The sequence below is a fragment of the Ailuropoda melanoleuca genome, chromosome 6, assembly GCF_002007445.2.
Source record: "Ailuropoda melanoleuca isolate Jingjing chromosome 6, ASM200744v2, whole genome shotgun sequence".
In the NCBI taxonomy this organism is placed as follows: Eukaryota; Metazoa; Chordata; class Mammalia; order Carnivora; family Ursidae; genus Ailuropoda; species Ailuropoda melanoleuca.
In genome coordinates this window covers 90186496-90208393 of record NC_048223.1, presented here as the reverse complement: position 1 = coordinate 90208393, position 21898 = coordinate 90186496, and the positions used below count along the sequence as shown (strand labels likewise).

Genomic DNA, 21898 nt, shown 5'->3' with positions numbered 1-21898 from the left:
GCCTTTCTCGCTCTCCAGAGGTGCTGTCCATTCCTCCTGCTTCTGCAGATTGGCTTCACCACAGACCCCCGCATGGCCCGCTCCTCGCCATACCCTACCGATGTGGCCCGTGTGGTCAACGCGCCTATCTTCCACGTGAATGCAGATGACCCAGAGGCCGTGATATACGTGTGCAGTGTGGCAGCCGAGTGGAGGAACACGTTCAATAAAGATGTTGTGGTGGACTTGGTGGGTTTGACGCTGAGACCAGGGTTGGGGGGAGGCGGTGTGTGTGACCAAGCGGGCCAGGTCTGCAGTGTCTCCGGCGGTGAGGGCGGGGAGTGCTTCCCAGCTGGAAGGTTTAGTGCCACCGAGAGTGTCTGTGCAAAGGCTTGGAGGTGGGGCTTTCTGTGATACTTGGTAGTGGAGGGCTTTCAGGGGACCTGGAAGGGTGTGTCCTGCCAGCTGCCCCACCCCCCGTTGTGCAGTGACTAGGTCTGCACGGCCCGGGGGCGGGGACTGAGCCCCTCTGCGCGCTGTCCTTGCAGGTCTGTTACCGCCGGCGTGGCCACAATGAGATGGACGAGCCCATGTTCACACAGCCGCTCATGTACAAGCAGATCCACAGACAGGTGCCTGTGCTGAAGAAGTACGCAGACAAGCTCATTGCTGAGGGCACAGTCACCCTGCAAGAGTTCGAGGTGGGCAGCAGGCTGATGGACGCCTGAGATAAGCCTCCGGCAGAGCTGGGATCCTGGAGTAGTTGCTGGTGTTGGCAATGATTTCAAGAAGTAGCCAATATGGTCTTTGTCCCCAACAGCCCCTAGTTGTCAAGGGAGACAGAGAACCAAAGACATTTACAGCCTGGTGGGACAGTGAATGTTGCCATGTGGGGAAGCTCAGCCTCAGGCAGGAGTCCAGGAAGGCTTCCTGCAGGAGGCAGCCCTGAGCTGGGTTTTTCCCCACAGTTATCTATGGATCCATTGGTCCTCCTGCTTTGAGAAAGCTCTGAGAGCAAGCACTGTGAGTCTTTTCTGAGCCTCTCCAAGTCCCTTGCTGAGCAGGAGGGATCCCCCTGAACTCTGAGACTTTAGCCCCTGGCCACAGGGTCCCTGAAGGCCAGCAGACAGATCGTTCTAGAATGTGGTGAAGGGAACCAGGGCTTAGAGTCCAGGTTGATCCAGCCTCTGGCTATCCATCCCATCACAGCCTTAATCCTTGCATTCACCCTGATTTCAGGAAGAAATCGCCAAATACGACCGGATCTGTGAGGAGGCATATGGCAGGTCCAAGGATAAAAAGATCCTGCACATAAAGCACTGGCTGGACTCCCCCTGGCCTGGTGAGCTCCCCCTGGCCTTGTGAGTGAGTGGTGTGTGGCTGAGAGTGATTCACCAGGGCCTGAGACCCGGACTGCGGTGGTCCTGGGTGAGGGCGGTCATGGCCCAACCCACAGGCTGTGGGCTCCATCCCTGAGACTCCTGAAGCTGGAGGGGCTGATTCCTGCAGGTGGGGATAGGTCGGGATACAGGAGAGATGGCATTGCCCTGGGAGCATATGCAACCAGCTGTTTGCTGGGAAGGGAGGGCTAAGCCAAAGCAGGTGCATGCCAAAGTGGAGAGAGCCTGGGGGAGGGTGCTCAGAGAGCCTCCGTGGGGTGCAGCTAGATGGCTGTGATTCTGGGCCCAGGGAGCAGCCCCACAGGGGCCCCGGGGAAGATGATGGGTTGGTGTAGGAGCTGGAGCTGTGGCTGTCAGCCCTCACAGGTCCTGAGGGTGGGTCAGGGTTTGAGTGCAGGTGGGATTAAGGAAGAGGTGGGTCCCTGAGTCCTGGGAAGGCAGGCTGACCAGGGGATCTGAGGCCTGACCACCACCCGAAAGCACACAGAATCTCTGCCCTCTCAGGCTTCTTCAATGTGGACGGGGAGCCCAAGAGCATGACGTGCACAGCCACAGGCATTCCCGAGGACGTCCTGACCCACATTGGAGAAGTGGCCAGCTCCGTGCCTGTGGAGGACTTCAAGATCCACACCGGTGAGGTTGCTGGGCAGGCTCCAGCGCGTGTCCCATGGGAGATGGCGCTCAGGGTCGGGGGGCCTGGTTTGTGTCCCCGCTTGGTGGTTGGCAGGTCAGCTGAGCTCTTGGAGCCTCTTTGGCACTCTTGTGAGGTGCCCACGATAGTAGTTCCTCTCAGGGCGGGCAGATGGGGAAGCCATGCTCCCTGCTGGGTGCCAGTGACCGAGGCTTACATTGGGCACCTTGGATTTTCGCAGTGCCTTTGCTGGGGTTGTCTGTGGGTCGAACAGAAGGAGAGCAGAGAAGCAGGGGCTTCCGTGGAGGGACTGCTTGGGTCTGGAATGTGGGGATGGGCAGGAGTGCTGGGGCTACTGGTGGTCTGGATGGATGAGAGCGGGTAAGCCTGCCGCTCTTGGTGAACCTAGGCTAGTAGGTGGGTGCTGGCTGTACGTCTTGGCTGGGCAGCCTGGAGGGCCCCCGGGGTAGCGTGGGATGCCTGCATACCCTCTGCCAGGCCTGTGGGATTCCTCCACCATGTGCACGGTGGCCCGCGTGTCTTGGGGTGCCTGCTCGGTGTGCACGTCATATGGGGCCTGTACAGGTGTAGGGCCAACAGGAGCCCCGCTTGGGCTGGGTGCCTGGGCTCAAATCCAAACATCTCTATAGTGGTGTGGTCATGCGTGAATTAATTTCCTCTTCTGAACCTCAGTCTCCTCATCTGGGGAGTGGGCACAGTCAGCACCATTCTGTGGCAGGTGACCTGTGAGGAATGTTCCTGACTCAGTGCACACAGTGTCTGCATGTGGCTGATGCTCACTTAGTGATGCTTGTTCCTTCTTTCCGAAGGGAGGGACGTTGGTGGTGGGGGGATGGTGGGGGCAGGCCTGCTCATGGAGTGGGGGTGCTGGAGGAGGGCTGCCCGGCATTGGGTTCCCTGTGACCTGCCAAGGCCCCGCTCTGTGGGAGGGTGTACACTGAGTACATATACACCCCCCGGCTGGGGTGGCCAAGCCCCTGCATCTCTCAGGCTGGCTGTTCATTCCTGCAGGCCTCTCTCGAATCCTGCGGGGCCGTGCGGACATGACCAAGACACGGACGGTGGACTGGGCACTGGCAGAGTACATGGCCTTCGGCTCCTTGCTCAAGGAGGGCATCCATGTGCGGCTTAGCGGGCAGGATGTGGAGAGGGGCACGTTCAGGTGAGGGTGGGAGAGTGGTTTCTGGGCGCTGGGGCCCCTGGGCATTAGCCTTGTCTTCGTTGACCCCACAGGATTGCTGAGAGCTTATCTGTGACTGGGGTCTCCCAGAATCAGCCCAAGAGCTCTGGAGTGGAGCTGGCTCTTCCTCCTTTTTCTGGACCATGTCTGGGGAGGCCTTATGCGGCTGGGGTAATCACAGGTAGCCCCATGAGCCTCTCCAGCCCTTGCTCTTGGGTCAAGTCATCAGAGGGCTGCTTGGCCACCTCTCTGACCCCGTGGGATTACCACTGGGAAGGGAGGCTACCTGGAGGAGAGACCAGATTGCTCTGGCTTCCCAGGGACTTCTTGGTGTCACTGTCCTCTGGAATTCTGTCAGGTTTCCTGGCACAGTGACAGAGGCTTGCCTGCCTCCTGCTGCCTGGTCCACCCGCTCTGGGTGAACAGGTGGTAATCCACCTGCCCTCCATCCCTTCCCCATCTGTCTCTTTCCAGTCACCGGCACCACGTTCTCCATGACCAGGAAGTTGACCGGAGGACGTGTGTCCCCATGAACCACCTTTGGCCTGACCAGGCCCCCTACACTGTGTGCAACAGCTCCCTCTCAGAGTATGGAGTCCTGGGTGGGTCAGAACTCTGCCTGCAGGTCAGGCAGGCCCTGCGATGCCTGGGGAACAGAGAGGGTCTTGCACCCCATGCTGTCCTGTGTTTATTGTTTTGACCATGACCACCCAGCAGCTCTGTCTCAAGAGCCCCTCCCTAGGCTCTGGGCTCCCAGGACTGTGTCCCCTGTACTCTTTCTTCCTTGGCTTGACCTTTAGCTGGCCTGCTTCCTCCCTTACTGACTCCTTCCAGAAGCAGGAACCCTGCAGAGAGCAGCCCCCCACCCCATCCCTTCCCCTCTGCGGCACTGTACATATTTTGGGGGATTCCTCTTGGAATCCTCCTGCTGCCTCCCCAGGGTATCTTTGGACTTGGCTTCAGGTCTAGATAAGACTAAAGCTGGCCATACGTGAGGTTGGGGCTGAGGGTGGCATCTCTGGGCATATTGTCAGCTGCCAGGAAGGAAGATTCTGGCCTTTGAGCCCCAAGGAGTCTGCTGGCTTTTACTGGCCTGCTGGGAAGGATGGGTGGAGGCAGGGAGAGTGTATGAACAAGGGCTGGGCTTGACCGGAGCCACTGCCACTTGGTGACAGTGTGCGGTGGCCTCTCTGTGTCTTCTGTTTAGGCTTTGAGTTGGGCTATGCCATGGCCAGCCCCAATGCCCTGGTCCTCTGGGAGGCTCAGTTTGGTGACTTCCACAACACAGCCCAGTGCATCATCGACCAGTTCATCAGCACTGGCCAGGCCAAGTGGGTGCGGCACAACGGCATCGTATTGCTCCTGCCCCACGGCATGGAGGGCATGGTGAGGGCCACGTGGTGGCGGGGGGCCCGAAAGGCTCTGGGGCACCTGGGAGAGGGTGGGTGGACCCTTGGCTGCTTGCAGGGTTGGGGGTGGTTTCCCTCCAGGCCCTGGGAACACATGGGTCTGCTCTGGGTGGGGCCCGCGTACATCTGTGCTGCTGCTGTCACTAGCGATAGAAGTAGCCAGCACGGCGGAGGGTTTGCTCTGGGCCAGGTGCTGTTTCACACCCTCTCTGCGGACTCTCCCAGTCCTGACAACGTATTAATGAAGTAGCTCTTGTTCCCACTTTCCAGATGATGGAAACTGAGGCAGAGAAGTAGAGTGGCTTGCCAGAAGTCACCTAGCTAGAAGCTGGGACCCGAACGTAATGCTGGGTAGTACTGCCTGTCCTCTGGTCTTCTCCCGAGCGGTGGCACAGAGGGAAGACGGGGGGTGTGCAGGCCACTGGGGAGGGTGAGGGGGGAGCAGAGCCCTCGAGACACCTTGGTGGGTGTGCAGCCCGACCAGGTAGGGGATGAGTGGGGCCGTGCCGGCTGCAGGGGCAGCAAGGAGCAGGGTGCGTGGCCTCTATCCTGGATCTGTGACCTGGGGCAAGGCCTTCCCCACCCTGGATGGTTGGGCTGCTGTGCACGTCCCTGAGGGCCTGTCCCTCTTGGACTGGTCACCTAGTCAGGGACTGATCACTCGTGTCAGAGCCAGGATTCGCGGTTCTGAGCGTCTTCCATGCCCTGTGTCGTCCTGTGGAGTTCTTACAGCTGGACGGGGCGGTCAGTCCTGTTTCCCATGTCACGCTTGAGGAAAGAAGTGGAGGGACCTGCCCAAGGGCATGTAGCTGGAAAGGCACAGGGTGGAGCTTGAGCCAGGCTGGGTGGGGAGGGTGGGGTGGCCTGATGGGTGCCTGTGGCGCTGGGTCCTTGGGGTTGTGGGACAGGTCACCCTCATCCCATGGGAAGCCACCTTGGAGGTCCGTGTGGTGTTGTCTTGCTGCTGTCATGGAGCAGAGCAGCCCACGTGGGCGAGGGCAGGAGTAGGAGTCGGTCATGGCTTCGAATCTGCCCCTTGTGGCTGAGTGACCATGGGGTTGTTTCTTAATCTCTTTGCCACTCACCTTCATCTGTAAAGTGAGGAAACATATCTACACCACGGGGCTGCTTTCAAGATTTGTGAATAATGTGTCTGGGGTCCATAGAACTGTGCCTGACACACAGTAGGTACTCAGTAAATGGCAACTGCCAATTCCAGAACATTCTGGAAAAAGCATCTCACCTTGGCCTTTTTACCTGTTCTTCCTGGCCCACTTGTTCACATGTGCTGGCTCTGACCAGACCCTCCTCTGAAGACATCCTCTCCACTCTTCTCCTACATTCCTGGTTCTTTACTGTGGTTTGGGCTCCAGAGAGAGAGGGCACCTCCTCTAAGAAGCCACCCAGACTTTCCCCTGTGCCCTGGGTCCTGGCAGAGCAGGTGTCTGTCCTGTGTGACACTTAGGCTGTGCCGGCGGCAGGGGCAGCAAGGAGCAGGGTGCCAGTCTGTGCCATGTGGCACTTGCTTTCAGGGCCCAGAGCACTCCTCAGCAAGGCCCGAGAGGTTCCTGCAGATGAGCAATGACGACTCCGATGCCTACCCCGTAAGTGCTGCGCTCCCTCCCCTGGGGCCAGGCCAGGGCATGGGTGCCACAGGTGGGCCACCTCCCAGCCGTACCCTGGCCCCCCAGGTGTTCACGGAGGACTTCGAAGTGAGCCAGCTCTATGACTGCAACTGGATCGTCGTCAACTGCTCCACACCAGCCAACTATTTCCATGTGCTGCGCCGCCAGGTCCTGCTGCCCTTCCGTAAGCCGGTGAGCTGCCCGCCCTGCTCAGTGCCACGGCAGTGCGGGGCCAGGGGCGGGAGCTCTGGCTGCTGGGGCCGCCGGCAGCTGGGCACATGTTTCCCTTCCAGCTGATCATCTTCACACCCAAATCTCTGCTGAGACACCCAGAGGCCAAGTGCAGCTTCGACCAGATGGTATCTGGTAAGTGCCCAAGTGTGCCGGGGAGGTGGCCAATGGGGGGCCTGGTGGCTCCTAGGACTCTTGTCCTCGCCTCCGTCCGTGTCTCTGTAGCACCTCCTGGCTCTGTCCCCGCCAGTGGCCGGGCTGGGAGGTTAGCATGGTAGCCAGCTGACACGGTCCGGCTTGGCTCACTTGGGCCAAGAGCAGGGCCCACCTGGCTGTGCTGGGGGAGCTGAGAGGTGGGAGGCCTGGTGCAGGTCTGCCTAGCATGGCAGGGCACTGAGTGTCGTGCATGTATTCAGCTTTTTTTGAACAAACAGACATTGCTGGCCCTGGGGACCCGGTGCCGCTCCAGGAGCTTTCGGACTCCTTTACCTAGGAGTTGAGGGTCGGATAAAGCATCTGAAGGACCAGGTGTTAGAATTGAGATGTGATCCAGGGGAGGGTCAGGGAGGGGCCGAGGTGGGGCCCTGAGGCTCGGCAGAGCAGAGCCATGTGGGAAAACAGTCCCGGGTAGTAGGGGGAGTGGCAGGTGCTGGCCAGGAAGGGAGTCGGCAGTGTGGACAGGTGTTTTTCACCCGTATGTGTTTGGGCATCCCCTCGAGTGTTGGCAGGTGACTGAGCCGGCGGTTCAGAGCTCCGGCCTTGGCCTTGTGGACCTCCTGGCCTGAGCACCCGGCGCTAGTTTTTCTCTGCTGGGCACTGGTAGCCAGTTACCTCACCTGCGGTTTGGGGACACTAGTGTGGCTTCCTCAGAGTTTCGCTGCTGCATGCTTGGCTTGGTGCCTGGCACGTGGTGTGTGCCCAGGAAGGAAGGATGTGCAGGGAGATGGGGCCTTGGCTGCAGGGCTGAGGGAGGGAGGGACGAATGTGCAGCCGCCTCCCAGACAACTGCTCACCTTCTGGCTTGGTGATTCGGTGGCTGAAGTGCAGGCAGGAGGTGAGCGTGACTGGATGGGAAGCAGGTTTGGGACAGACATTGATGCCATCAGATGGAGACTTGATGCCACCTTCTCTGTCCCCTCCAGGGGCTCTCCCCATCATATGTGCCCCCCCGCCACAGCCTGTCACTTTAAATATTCATGTTCCCAGGGCCGTGCCCTTGGCTCCAGCCCTTCTATACCCTTCTCCCTGTGATGTCTCAGGGTGTCATTGGTCCCCTGCTCCATGGTTTGGCTCAGGAGGTGCCCCATGCAGCCACAGCTCCAAACCTGGGTTAGTCTCAGTGGCCAGGAAGAGCCTGGGGGTGCCAGGGAGGCAGGCCTGGTTCTCAAGCTGTTCTGGCCGAGTTGTTGTGCTTCTGGGAGCTAATGCGCCTGCCGTGTCCTGTCGGATCTTAAGGGACGAGCTTCCAGCGGGTGATTCCTGAGGATGGGGCTGCGGCACAGGCTTCTGAGCAGGTCCGGCGGCTCATCTTCTGCACCGGAAAGGTGTACTATGACCTGGTGAAGGAGCGGAGCAGCCAGGGCCTGGAGGAGCAAGTGGCCATCACGCGGCTGGAACAGGTGCACCTAGCCCCTTGCCCAGTTGGGTAATGCACCGGGGCAGATGGCCAGCCCCCTGGCTGTGGGCAGCATAGCTGGCAAGGCCAGGCCTGGGCCGCACAAGGGATGCTGAGGCCACTCTTCTAAGGTGCTGGCCGTGGGCACACTCCCCTTCCCCTGGCTCTACTCTGCTTTCTCCCTGCCTTCCCCAGATCTCTCCATTCCCCTTCGACTTGATCAAGCGAGAGGCAGAGAAGTACCCAGGCGCAGAGCTGGTGTGGTGCCAGGAAGAGCACAAGAACATGGGCTACTATGACTACATCAGCCCGCGCTTCATGACCATCCTGAGCCGGGCACGGCCCATATGGTACGAGGCTGGGTGTGGGGATGCCTGCCACCTACCCCTTACCTCCTCTGGGCCCAAGGGACTCTGGGGGCCTGAGGCCCCATCCTGGCTCTGCCTGCCCCATTGGCTGTGTGAGCCAGAACTGGCCACTGCCCTTCTCTGGACCATATTGGAAATTGAGGGGATGGGCCCCATAGTCCTTGCGGGCTTTGTGACCGTTGATGACAGATCAGAGACCCTGGCAGTTCCGCCTTGTGGAGAGTAAGCCTTTGTTTTTGTTCTCCAGCCAGAACTGAACGAGAGAACCTCGTTTGATCTTAGGCTAGTCACTTAGCCTCTGGGAGCGTTAGGCTCTTTGTCTCTACAGCAGGATGCTGGTCAGGATTAGACCGGATGCAGTCCTCGGCAGTGGCTAGGCCAGGCCCAGACCTCCCCTTGACTTGTCTCTTCTCCCCCAGGTACGTTGGCCGTGACCCAGCAGCTGCACCAGCCACAGGAAACAGGAACACTCACTTGGTTTCTCTGAAGAAGTTTCTGGATACTGCCTTTAATCTCCAGGCCTTTGAGGGCAAGACATTTTAGAGCTGGCAAGGCCCAACTGGGCCTTGGTATGGGACTGGCTGGGGGCATGGGGGCTGGAAAGGGGAGGGATGGATGGTGCTCCTGCCCGGGAGAGGGGTTGTCTAGAGCTCTGGGAGAAAACAATACTCTCCTAAGTGATTAAGGCCAAAGAGTAGGCACTGCTGGCTGCGGTCTTAGGCCACCTTGGGCCATTGTGTTTATGTCAGAATCTATTAGGATCGAGCAAGCCAGAGGGGCCTGATAGATGGGCTGTCGTTCGGGAGTGTTTCCCCACTGGCCCTGGTCTTTCTGAAATTTTTGTTTGGCTTCTCCATCTGCGCTGTTCATGTCTCTGCGGACAGCCACGCGGGAACCCAAGTCTTTAGTCCCTCTCTCCATCCTGGCAGATCTGGCTGCTGCTTACCCTGTCCTTGTTCATCTGTAGATTCAAGGAATATTCCCTTTTGTGCTCTTAGAAATAAAGATTTCAGCAATAACAACCAGGTGAAGCAAAACCATGCCAGGTGAGTTATATGTGCTCTGTTTTATGGGGCATGTCATAATGAGATATGTCAGCTTCTGTGTGAAATATAGCCGCAGCTCATGTGTACCAAAGTAGAAAACCAAATAACAAGAGAAATAAAAAAATGCTTAAGAGAGGTTTTCCGTTTTCATTTCATGTTGTAGAATTGGGGAGGAGGCATATGGTTGAGAGAGGGTGGGAAATGGGGAGGAAGATAAAAACTAAACTTGTAGAGGGTAAAATATCTGCCTCCATCAAACAGATTTTCTTTTGTTTGCAATGGTTGCAAAATCTGTTGGCATGTCCACTCTTAGTGTTTCGTTGGTTTTGCTTCCCCACAGAGATGCTGGGGAAGCTGCAGCGGAGGAAGGATGTTTTGCTTTCTGCAAAGCATTTATTCATTTATCGCTTCTTAGAGTACTTTCTCTGTGCTAGACACTGGGGCCTGGGTAAAGAGTTATGTTGGAGGTAAGTGCAGAGGGTTGTGGGAGTCAAGGAAGGCTTCCTGGAGGAGGTGGTATTTCAAGGAAGAAGAGTCCTACAGGAGAACTGGGAGAGGTGAATCGCCCATGGAGCAGACCTAGAAATACAGACCACAGGGTTGGGGTGGGGCAACCTAAAGGAACCATCAGCCTAAAGTTGGAGAACAGTGTGTTCCGTCAGCCTCAAAAACAGCTCATTGGGGTATGCTTTGAATCACACACCACAGCAGCTGTCTAAGTGACATAAGTATAAATAATTACAGCTGTCTTTATTGTGTGTCCGTTGTGTCCTGGGCCCTCTGCCGGGCATTTTGCATATGTTACTAAATACTGTTTAACCTTCACCTTGACTTTGCATACTGGGGATATCCTCTCTTATAGATGAAAAAATTGAGGTTCACATGAAGTTATTTGCCCAGAGTCACTTAGCAAGTGGACTTGACTTCTGTCCATGACCACACTGCTTCCCTTGGGAAATAAGCTCTTCCCATATCATGTGGTAGATGATCTCCACAGAGATCCCGTGGCCTGGGCTCTCTCCCTGAAGTTGGGCTGTGGCCAGCGCAGTTGGGCTGAGCAGGGAGCCTTCATGCTCCGGAGGTGGATGGTTGGGGTGTCCTGCCTGTAACACGCGTTGTCCCTCACTCTCAGTGTAGAAAGGCTATGCACAGGCTGATGAAAGCCAACCGCTGGGATCACTGAACTAAGGAAAACCAGCCTCATGAAACGAGGGGTCCAAACTCTATAAACATAAGAACTAATGCTGGGAAGTAAAATGGAGCTCATGGCCCAAACAAAAGCTTTACATGAACCGTAGTAACTTTAGAGGGCCAGGAGGATATTGCTACTATGAAACAATGACAGACAATTAAAAAAAATAACTATTCAGATATTTAGAAAATACCAAATATTGCCAAAATAATGTCACTGGATGTTCTGAACAGCGGAATGGGCACAGCTGAAATGCGAAATTGTACATGTGGAGATAAGGTGAAGCAATTCTCCAAAACATGTAGAACAATGAACAAAGATGTATTTAAAAGAATGCTTTAAAGAGACATGGAATACGTATAGATCCCACAGTTCTGATGTGCATGTCCCAGAAAGAGAAAGCATGGGGGAGTCTTGTGATGGAAATGTTCTTGGACAGTACAATGTCGGAGTTGTGGTTGTGACATTATACTATAGTTTTGCAAGATGTTATCATTGCGGAAACTGGATAAAGGCTACATGGGATATATTTCTTACAACTGTATGCAATTGTATAATTATAAAAAATTTTCATTAAAAAATGAATTATTTGGGGCACCTGGGTGGCGCAGTTGTTGGGCGTCTGCCTTCGGCTCAGGGCGTGATCCCGGCATTCCTGGACTGAGTCCCACATCGGGCTCCTTTGCTGGGAGCCTGCTTCTTCCTCTCCCGCTCCCCTGCTGTGTTCCCTCTCTCGCTGGCTGTGTCTCTGTCACATAAATAAATAAAATCTTTTTAAAAAAACGAATTATTTGCTCCTGGTTATCAAGTTATGAAAACTCCTTATATCATTTGGATCTAAGTCCTTTATCAGATATATGTTTTACAAATATCATCAGCTATGCCTGGTATTTTAATTTTTTCTAATGGTGAAAGATTTTTATTTTCACGGAGTCCAATTTATCATTTTTAATGGTTTGCATTTTTTATATTCTAAGTAAAAAATTGTTCCTTAACCTAATGGCACAAAGATTTTCTCCTAGACAGTTCATGGTTTTACATTTAAGTCTATAAACATACATTTTGAATTACTTTGCAGGTGGTATGAGATAAGGGTCAAGCTTTAGTATTTTCTGTATGATACCCAAATGATCCTGTATCATCTGTTAAAAAAACTTTCGTTTATTCGTTAACTTTGCACCTTTGTCTATGTATAGTCAATTACATAGCATCAAGAGTATGAAAAGATGAGTAAGACTTACTGAATGTATAAAATATTACTGATAATTAAAGAAGATCTAATAAATTGAGAGTTACACCATGTTCATAGATTAGAAATTTTAATATTGTTAAGAATCAGCTTTTCCCAAATTGATCTATATTCTGTACAATCCCCATCCAAATTATATTAAACTGTTTTGTAGAAATTGACAAGTTAATTCTAAAATTATATGTAGGGGCGCCTGGGTGGCACAGCGGTTAAGTGTCTGCCTTCACCTCAGGGCGTGATCCCAGCGTTATGGGATCGAGCCCCACATCAGGCTCCTCTGCTATGAGCCTGCTTCTTCCTCTCCCACTCCCCCTGCTTGTGTTCCCTCTCTTGCTGGCTGTCTCTATCTCTGTCAAATAAATAAATAAAATCTTTAAAAAAATAAAATAAAATAAAATAATATGTAAATTCTTAGTCCAAGAACGTTGAACAGGAAGAATACTGAAGAACACTACCTAATTTCAAGACTTGTTATAAAGTATACTAGAAGTCTGCTAGGATTTTGAATGGGATTATGTTGAATGTACATATCAATTTCAGGAAAAAACCTTCCAATCCATGAATATGTTCTATATTTGTGAATATGTTCTATATGTTCCATTTATTTATATCTTTAGATTTTACTCAGCAATATTTTGTAGTTTTTCAGTGTATAGTTACATTACATACATAATTAAATTTATCTATGAAATTTTTTAGCCATCATATATGATATTAAAATTTTTAAATTTATACTTTTTCATTGTTTATATTGGAATAGAATTTATTTTTATATGATGTGATCATGCTTATTTGTTCTAATGGCTTTTTAAAAATAGATCTTGGATTTCTACAAAGGCCATCATATCATCTGCAAATAGAGTCTTATATCTTCCTTTGCAACCTTTACACATTTTATTTATTTTTCTTGCCTTATTGCACTGGCTAGGGCCTCCTGTAGTATGTTGAATAGAAGTTGTAAGAAGTTGCCTTATTCCTGTTCTTAGAAAGAAAACATTTAGTCTTTCGTCATTAAGCATGATGTTAACCAAAGTATTTTCTTGGATGCTTTTTATCAGGTGAGCAAAATTTCTTCTATTCTGATTTGCTGAGAGTTTTTATAAGGGATGGATGTAGGATTTTAGCAATTCTTCCATTTTTTTTTCTTAGTCTGTTAGATTGACTTTTGAATATTAAGTCAACTTTGTATTCCTGGATTCAACCCATTTGCTCATGATGTGTTACCCATTTACATATTGATGGACTTGATTTGCTAAAATTTTGGTTTAGGATTTTTGCATCTGTGGTTTTGAGGGATATAGTTCCGCAGCTTGCTTTCTTGTAGTGTCTTTGTCAGGTTTTGATATCTGTTCCATCATTTCCTGTTTCCTGGAAGAGATTGTGTAGGTATGGCATTAATTCTGTTTTAAATATTTGGTAGAATTAACCAGTGAAGTCACTTGGGCTTGAAGTTTTTTTGTTTTTGTTTTTGTGGAAAGGTTTTAAGCAATGAATTCATTTTTTTTTTTTAAAGATTTCATTTATTTGAGAGAGAGAGGATAGGGGCAGAGGGAGAGGGAGAGAAAGAATGCCAAGCAGACACTGCACTGAGCACTGATGCGGGGCTCCATCTCACGACTCTGAGGTCATGACCAGAGCAGAACCTAAGAGTTGGGCGCTTAACCGACTGAGCCACCCAGGAGCCCCCTGAATTCAATTTCTTTAATAAATTTAGAGCAACTCACATTATCTATTTTCTCTTGAGTGAGTTTTGGTAGTTTGTTATGGGCTGAATTGTGTTTCCCTCCAAATTAAAATGTTGAAGTCCTAACCCTCAGTACTTCAGAATGTGACCATATTAGAGATCAGGCCTTTGATGAGGTAATTAAGTTAAGACCTTAGGGTGGGCCATAATCAAACAAAGCTGGTGTCCTTATAAGAAGAGATTAGGGGGTGCCTGGATGGTGCAGTCAGTTGAAAGACCCTCTCTTGGTTTTGGCTCAGGTCGTGATCTCGGGGTCCTGGGATCAAGCCCTGCATCGGGCTCAAGCTCAGTGCAGAGTCTGCTTGAGATTCTGTCTCCCTCTCCCTCTGTCCCTGCTGCTTGTGTGTACTCTCTAAATAAATAGATAAATAAATAAATAACTCTTGGGAAAAAAAAAAAAGAAAGATTAGGACACAGGTATAAAGGAAGACTACGTGAAGACACAGGGAGAAGGTGGTCATCTACAGGCCAAGGAGAGAGGCCTCAGAAGAAACCAACCCTGTTGACACCTTGATCTTAGACTTCTAGCCTGAATTATGAAGAAATAAGCTTATATTGTTTAAGACATCCAGTCTTGGTACTTTGATATGGCAGTTCTAGCAAAGTAATACAAGGTCTTTCAAGGAATTTGTCCATTTCACCAAGTCGTTGAATTTATTAGCATAAAATTGTTGATCAAAATGCAGAGCAAAACTATAACAGATACCACCTCACACTCATTAGAATGACTATTATTAAGAAAAGAAAGGGGTGCCTGGGTGGTGTAGCCGGTTAAGTGTCTGACACTTGGTTTCAGCTCAGGTTGTGATCTCAGGGTCATGAGGTCAAGCCGCATGTTGGGCTCTGTGCTCAGCGCAGAGTCTGCTTAAGATTCTCTCTCCCTCTCCCTTTGCCCCCCCCCCCAGTAAATAAATACATCTTTAAAAGAAAAAAAAATAACAAGTGCTGGCAAGGATGTGGGGAAATTAAAACACTTATGCACATTGTGAAAAGAGTATGGCAGTTCCTCAAAAAATTTAAAATAGAATTGCCATATGATCCAGTAATTCCATTTCTGGGTATATACTCAAATGAATGAAATCAAAGCCTCAAAGAGATATTTATACATCTATGTTCATAGGAACATTGTTCACAGTATCTGAAAATGTGACAGGACCCCTGATGTCCATTGGTGGATGGATGAATAAGAAAAATGTGGTATATTGGGGGGATGGATTAAATAGGTGTTGGGGATTAAGGAGTGCCCTTGTGATGAGCACTAGGTGATATATGGAATTGCTGAATCACTATGTTGTACACCTGAAACTAATATAACCGTATATGTTAACTAACTGGAATTAAAAAAAGAAACTTAAAAAAATGTGGTATATATGTAAATGGAATATTCAGCCTTAAAAAGGAATGAAATTCTGACATATACAACAACATGGTGAACCTTGAGGACATTATGCTAAATGAAATAAGCAAATCACAAAAAGCAAATGCTGTTTGATTTTACTTATGAGGTACTTAGAGTGGCCAAAATCAGAGACGGAAGTAAAATGGTGTTTGCTAGAGGCTGGTTGGATGGGAAACGGGGAGCTATTTAATGCATATAGATTTTCAGTTTTATGAGATGAAAAGAAGGGCACCTGGCTGACTCATTTGGAGAGTGTGACTCTTGATCTTGGGGTTGTGAGTTCCAGCCCCATGTTGGGTGTAGAGATTATTTTAAAATTTTAAAGAAATCTTAAAAAGATGAAAAGAGTTCTGTAGATGGATGGTGGTGATGGTTGTACAATATTATAAATGTATTCCAATATGACTGAACTGTAGACTTACAAATGATTAAGATAGTAAATTTTACATATTTTACCACAATTTAAAAAGTTGGGAGAAATTCTTCACAGTGTTCTTTTAATATTCTTTCTTTGTCTGTAGGCTTTGTGGTGATGTCTCTTTCCTGATTTTGGCAATTTGTGTCTTTTTTCTTTTTTCTGGCAAGTCTGTCTGGAGTTGTTCAATTAAAAAAACACTTTTCAAAGAATTTACTTTGGGTTTTATTGGCTTTATTTATTTTTAAAAAGATTTTATGTATTTATTTGACAGAGAGAGCACATAAGCAGGGGAGCAGCAGAGGGAGAGGGAGAGGGAGAAGCAGGCTTTCCGCTGAGCAAGGAGCCTGATGCAGGGCTTGATCCCAGGACCCTGGGATCATGACCTGAACCAAAGACAGACACTTAACCAACTGAACCACCCAAGTGCCCCTGATTTTATTTTTTAAAAGATTTATTTATTTATTTATTAGAGAGAGGGCACATGAGGGGGGGAGGGGCAGAGGGAGAGGAAGAGAGAAAATCCCAAGCAGAATCCCTGCCAAACACAGAGCCTGACACAGGGCTCAATCCCATGACCCAGGGATCATAACCTGGGCCAGAACCAAGAGTTAGTCACTAGACTGACTGAGCCAGCCAGGTGCTCCTATCGATTTTATCTTTTTCCATTTTCTGTGTCATTGATGTTTCTGCTTTCATTTTTGTTTTGTTATTAAGATTGATTTGCTCCTCTTTTTAGTTCCTTTAGATATATGTTTAGATCACTGATTTTAGACCCTTATTGTTCCTTAATATAAATAGCTAATGGTATACATTTCTCTCTAAGCAATGCTTTAGTTGCATCCCAAAAATTATAAATATTGTATTTTCATTTTGATTCAGTGCAAAATATTTTCTAATTCCCTTGTGATTTTTTATTTGACCCATTGGTAAATTAGGAGTGTATGGTTTAATTTCCAAATATTTGGATTTTGTTTTCATAATTTTCTGTTCTTGATTTCTAGATTAGTTCTGTTTTGGTCAGAGAACATATCTGTATTATTTCAATCCTTTTCAGATTTATTGAGACTTATTTTATGACCAGAATACAGTATATTTTGGTGATGTTCCATATAAACTCAAAAAGAATGTTTATTCTGTTGTTGGGTAGACTTTTTTAGAAATACCAATCAGGACAGGTTGGTTGATAGTGTTGAGTTTTATATCCTTACTGATTTTTTTTTTTTGGTCTATCAGTTAATGAATGGGTATCAAAATGTCCAAATACAATTGTGGTTTAGTCTATTTTTCCTTTTACCTCTATCAGGTTTTTCTTCCATGTTTTAGAGCCTGTTATTAGATGCATACATATTTGGATTTCTTATTTCTTTTTCCTTTCTTTTTTTTAAGTAGGCCCCATGCCCAGAGTGGAGTCCAACATGGGGGTTGAATTCATGACCGTGAGATCAAGACCTGAGCCGAGATCAAGAGTCAGATGCTTAACTGAGCCACTCAGGTGCCCCTGGATTTCTTTTTTAATGAATTGATTCCTTTATCATCATATCTTCCTTTATTCTTGCTAATATTCCTTTTTCTGAATTCTACCTTGTGTAATATAAATATAAATACTCTACTTTTCTTTGTGTTTGAATAGTATCTATTTTCTAAAGATTCTATTCTTTGGTAATGCTAGAGAAATCCTGCGCCCAGACAAAAGCCAGCAGCAGTCTTGATTAATTCTATGTTCTCTGTCCAGCCTTCTCTTGAGATCCAGAACCTCAAATAAATCAATGCTCCAGGGAGTAGGTCGGAGTTTATTTCATCCTTATTTCCCCACCAGGGGATCCACATCCCAACACCTGACTTTAAGCAGAGGGATTGGAGCCAGTTCTCCAACTCACATGAAATATTTTTAGTCCCCTTACCTGTGAAAAACCACCAAGCTCCAGGTACCTTGCCTGCTTTGGGCTCCAGTGGTCAACGGGCTGTACCTTCTGTATCATCTACAATGTCGCATTCCTGTCTTATTGCTGGCCCCAAACATTTATCCTAGAGTGTTTCTCTTTTCAAGTTTTATCTGTCATTGTTATGCACGTAGGAAGCCTGAGAGGTAGGTCATGGGGTAGAGGGACATGACCAGAATAGATATGCAGATTTGGGCAGTAGAAACTAATGACGACCCTGGTCCATGTTGTTCCTAAGACGAATTTCTAGATCTCTAATCATGTTCAGTCATTTGGTCACTGTCCTTGAGTCAAGTTCCGGGAAAGAATATCTGACTGGCATTTCTTGGGCCATCCATATCTTTCTTGGAGTCATTTAATTGACAGCCTATCCAAGACTATGTGCAATGAGTGGAGGAGGAAACTCAAAATAAAATTGGGGTGTGGTTTCCAGAAGACAGGAATATACATGTTGGATAGAACAAACTATAAATGCCCATTCTACTTACTCTGTCACTAAGTAGGGTGAGAAAAATAACGGCTAATATTTATCACGTACTTTCAAGTATTCACTATGTGCCTGTCATTGTTGGTCTTTTCCATCTAATAGCGCCTCTAAATCCTCACTACACCCCATGAGACATGTGCTATTTTCATGCTACTGATGAAGGTGTTGAGGCTCAGAGAGGTTGAGTAACTTTCCCAAGGTCACATAGCTGGGATTCACATCCAGTTGGTTGGGGTCTAGTGTTCTCCTCCTGAGCCACCGAGCCACTGAGTCATGCTGCCTCTGGACTCAAGTGCATCTTCATGCACTTGACTGAACATTAAGACAGTGCAGGGAGAGCATCTACCAGTGCTCAGTCCATGCTGCTTGTTCAGGGCCTGACCAGGTTGGTCAATGTGGGGCCAATGGGGCTCATTAGGTTTCCTCCATATGTGGGGAGTGAGAGGGGGTAATGTGAGCTATTTTTATTTTGAATACCCCAGGAACATTTTGTCAGGAGGGAATTCTCAAACATTGGAGGCCAGAGCTGAACTGTGTTACAAATTGTCTACCTTCCATGCTGTTTGTCGCCTTTATTTCCAGCTGAAGTGCAAAATGAAAATACCCCGCAGTCACTGCCTTCGCAGAATCACTGGGCCCGAAAGAAAGGCCAAAGAAAACAGAAGCTGCTGCTTTGTTACAGAGGATCTTAAAAACCAAACTTCATCTTTTTCCCGATGGGAAAAGCATCTATGTCCTTTGAACAAAAATGGACACTCAGGATAATAATAAAGGATAATAAGCCCTAACATTTATCAGTGGCCTAACAGTGTGCCAGGATCCTAGCTCTGCTCCTTACAGTCTTTCATTTTTATCCTCATAATAGTCTGATCAGAAAGGTGTTATTACCTCTCCCATTTTATCAATGAAAAAACCAAGGATTGTGAGGATGAGTAATTTTTCATCCGTACAGATCCTAAGAGGGGGCTAGCGTTCGCACCCAGGCTCTGAATCTCCACTCCAAACTGTGCCTATGGTGTTGCTGACGAAGAAAACAGCCATCTTTTCTTTTCTCTGGGCCCCAAGTCCGTAAAATGATATGCATCTGCTATGACCAGCGTTCAAAGCATTTTCTCAAGCATGTGCGCCCGAGCTTGTCTTGTTCAGGAAAGGGACTGGGGTGCACTTTTTGCTGTTGTTGTTGCAGGGGGAGATTTAATTGACATAGCAGCCACTTGGGGCCCAGGCAGGGCAGGGACAGTGCAGGGATCGAGAACCAGGGGGCACCCGCACCCCTTCCCTTGAAGGCCAGTCCTCACAGACACATAGATGGGGCTCCCTGGGTCAGGTAGAAGATGCTCCAGTCGAAAGGAGATTTGGAAACAAGGCTGTCCCTGCAGTGGAGGAAGTCCATGGTCTGGAGAGGGTTGCCTACGTGGGGGTTGGGGGGCAATTTTTGCTGGGATCTCAGAGTCTATTGAAATGTGTGCTTTAAACAACAAAGGGGCCATCCGTGCTGTGAGTCTGCATGCCAGGGCGGGCATAACTCATGTTATGAGCAGGTCAAGTTGTCTGGAAAACAGCAACAATCACTGTGACAAACTGAAGAACAAATTGGGAAATGTACAATTTTCCCGAACATATCAATGTTACAATCATTTTTCTCAGGAAAAACTCCACCACATATATCTCCGCACCTTTGCCCAAAGCCCTAACATGTTTGGACACCTTCACATCTAATGAAGCGGATCCGAGTGTTCTCGGCCCCCTCCACTGCCTCTCTCGCTTATCCATCAGCGCGTGGCTTGTCCACACCAGTTGCTTGGTTTCATCTGGATTGCCAAGGCAGAGTAGGTTTGAGTCCTGACTCTGCCCCCTGCCAGCCTTGTGGCCAGGAGCAAGTTGCTTCACTCTGTGAAACACTGTTTTAAAAAATCTGGATAGCAAGTCTCATTAGCTCCCAGGTTGCTGCAAGCTCATTAACATACATGATGAGCATGGTATGGTTTCCTCACTTAAAACAGGTACCGCAGCGAAGCCTCACGGCCTGGGGTCCACATCTGCCTGGAATTGTAACAAGGGAGGAGTTTGCTGCCTGAGAGAATAAGAAAGTGTTTGCTTCTGTAGGGGGGAGATTGCAGAGCCCCTGGGGGAAGGTGGGGAGGGGAAGGAGAATGTGCCAGGCCAGAGGGGGACAGAGAAGAGCCTTGGGGAGTACGGACACGTGATGAAGACTTCTAAAGGCGTTGCTGTGGGGTACGTGATAGAAGCCCTCCCCTCTCTCCTAGGGAACCTTCCTACAAATTCTATTTTGTGCATGGTCACCTCTGGGTGAGTGGGTTTATTTGGGGGTGCCCTAAGAGGAAGATAAAGTGAGTGACAAGTCAACTGTTGCAGAGGTGGGGAAGCTCAGGTCCCACACTGTAGTGGGGTGTGCCGGGAGCTGGCCCAGTTCCTGTGTGAGAGAGGACCCAGGCCCCCCAGCTGTTCTTAGCTGCGGTAGCAGTGGCTGTTTTTCTGAGCACCCACTGTTGTGTTTGGGGGCTGATCCAGTCAAAACCATTTTGCTTCCGAGTGATAGGAAACCAAACTCACACTGACCTAGGAAAAGCCAATCACTCTGGCCTGGGGGGTGTTGTGTTCTGATTAGCTGGCCATGAGTTCCAGCTGCCACAAGGCAAAGAGTGGCATCCCAGTTGGACCCCATAGACTAAGAGTAGGGGGGAGGTGCTTTCCTCAAACCACGGGGTTATTAACTGGAGGAAGGTGGCGGTGAGGCAGTGGAAGTGAAAAGCCACTGTTCACCACAAAGGAGAGGCCAAGTCTCCTCTGCCCCACAGTTTCAGAGATTTTCCAGGTACCAAGAACCTAGGGAGACAGTTTTCTCCAGCAGGTCAACTGATCCCCAAAGGGAGATGCTAAGAAATTGTCAGCAACCATTCATACTAAAGCACTTCTCGCCAAGGCAAGTGTTTTGTTTGTTTGTTTTTTAAATTTCTACGGAAAACCACTGCGAAACTACTAGAAGCCTTGGAAACATTTTTCAGCCCAAGGGAAAACAGAGGTCTCTCCAAGGACACTTTCCAGGAAGGCACACACTACTTAACTGCCAGGGGGCTGCCTGGCTTTAGTGCCACTCCACTGGTTGCTTCAGAAAGTGTAGCAATCAACAAGTAGTTTGGATATTTTTCCACTGTGAATTGTGGTATTTAGCTCTTTTAACTCATTTAACACATTTCCCCAGTGATGCTGAATTCCTAATGAATATTTAAATGACTGGAACATTTTAAAGACAAGAATCTGTCAAGCCTTGGAGCCTGATCACCAGCTGCTCTGAGCCTCCTTTGGTGTTCCGTAGGCTCTTACTTAATTTTGGTGAACTTGGAAATGTGTTGCACAAACCTGGTTAGTTTCATGTGTGCACTTGAACTGGCTTATTGTTGTCATCCCCTGTTGTTGACGTAGACTCCCAGGAGGTCCGTTTCAGGAAAATTACCAAAATAGCCTGAGTTCCGTTCCAACAAAGAGGGGGTGGAGGTGGAATGCTTAGGCTCGGGGCCCTATGGGTGAGCTCTCTGCTCCCAGGCACGGCCACCTCTCGCTGTGTCAGAGAGCCTGGCGGTGTCCCTCACCTCTGCTGGGACTCAGTCTTCCCGCCCAGTGAGAGAGAATACTTACTGTGTATGGCCATAAAGGAGCTCACTTTTTTGCCTTTTCTTATTTTTATTGTTTACTAACAAAATAGCAAGTGCTCACTGTAAACATCCAAACAACACAGAGGTGTATAAAGTAAAAAGGAAACTTCCCTCCTACCTGTTTACCCCCTCAGGTAAACCTGGTAAAGGGTCCTGATGTATGTTTACTTGTGCAAGTGTGTGTATACACACACTATACATAGATGGCACAATTGTTCACATGAGTTCACATGAGTCTGTACAATATGTGCATCTTTGCAAAACCAGCCACTATAGGTAGAAACACACAG

General features: G+C 49.0%; 1 protein-coding gene across 6 annotated transcripts in view; it reads left to right on the top strand.

Moving 5' to 3' along the window:
• Nucleotides 1–11275, top strand: part of OGDHL (oxoglutarate dehydrogenase L) — a 29491-nt gene extending 18216 nt beyond the window's left edge. For 5 of the 6 annotated variants that reach the window (XM_019806996.2, XM_019806995.2, XM_002926234.4 and 2 more), the window contains 13 exons: nucleotides 49–228; nucleotides 528–680; nucleotides 1219–1321; nucleotides 1884–2012; nucleotides 3043–3193; nucleotides 3686–3813; nucleotides 4419–4597; nucleotides 6153–6224; nucleotides 6312–6437; nucleotides 6539–6611; nucleotides 7932–8095; nucleotides 8287–8441; nucleotides 8879–11275. In XM_019806996.2, coding sequence (XP_019662555.1) covers nucleotides 49–228; nucleotides 528–680; nucleotides 1219–1321; nucleotides 1884–2012; nucleotides 3043–3193; nucleotides 3686–3813; nucleotides 4419–4597; nucleotides 6153–6224; nucleotides 6312–6437; nucleotides 6539–6611; nucleotides 7932–8095; nucleotides 8287–8441; nucleotides 8879–9002 — 1737 coding nt within the window. In that variant the 3' untranslated portion in view covers nucleotides 9003–11275. The remainder of the gene's footprint in view (nucleotides 1–48; nucleotides 229–527; nucleotides 681–1218; nucleotides 1322–1883; nucleotides 2013–3042; nucleotides 3194–3685; nucleotides 3814–4418; nucleotides 4598–6152; nucleotides 6225–6311; nucleotides 6438–6538; nucleotides 6612–7931; nucleotides 8096–8286; nucleotides 8442–8878) is intronic. The other variant, XR_002144067.2, reaches the window with a different exon arrangement.
• The last annotated feature ends 10623 nt before the right edge of the window (nucleotides 11276–21898 follow it).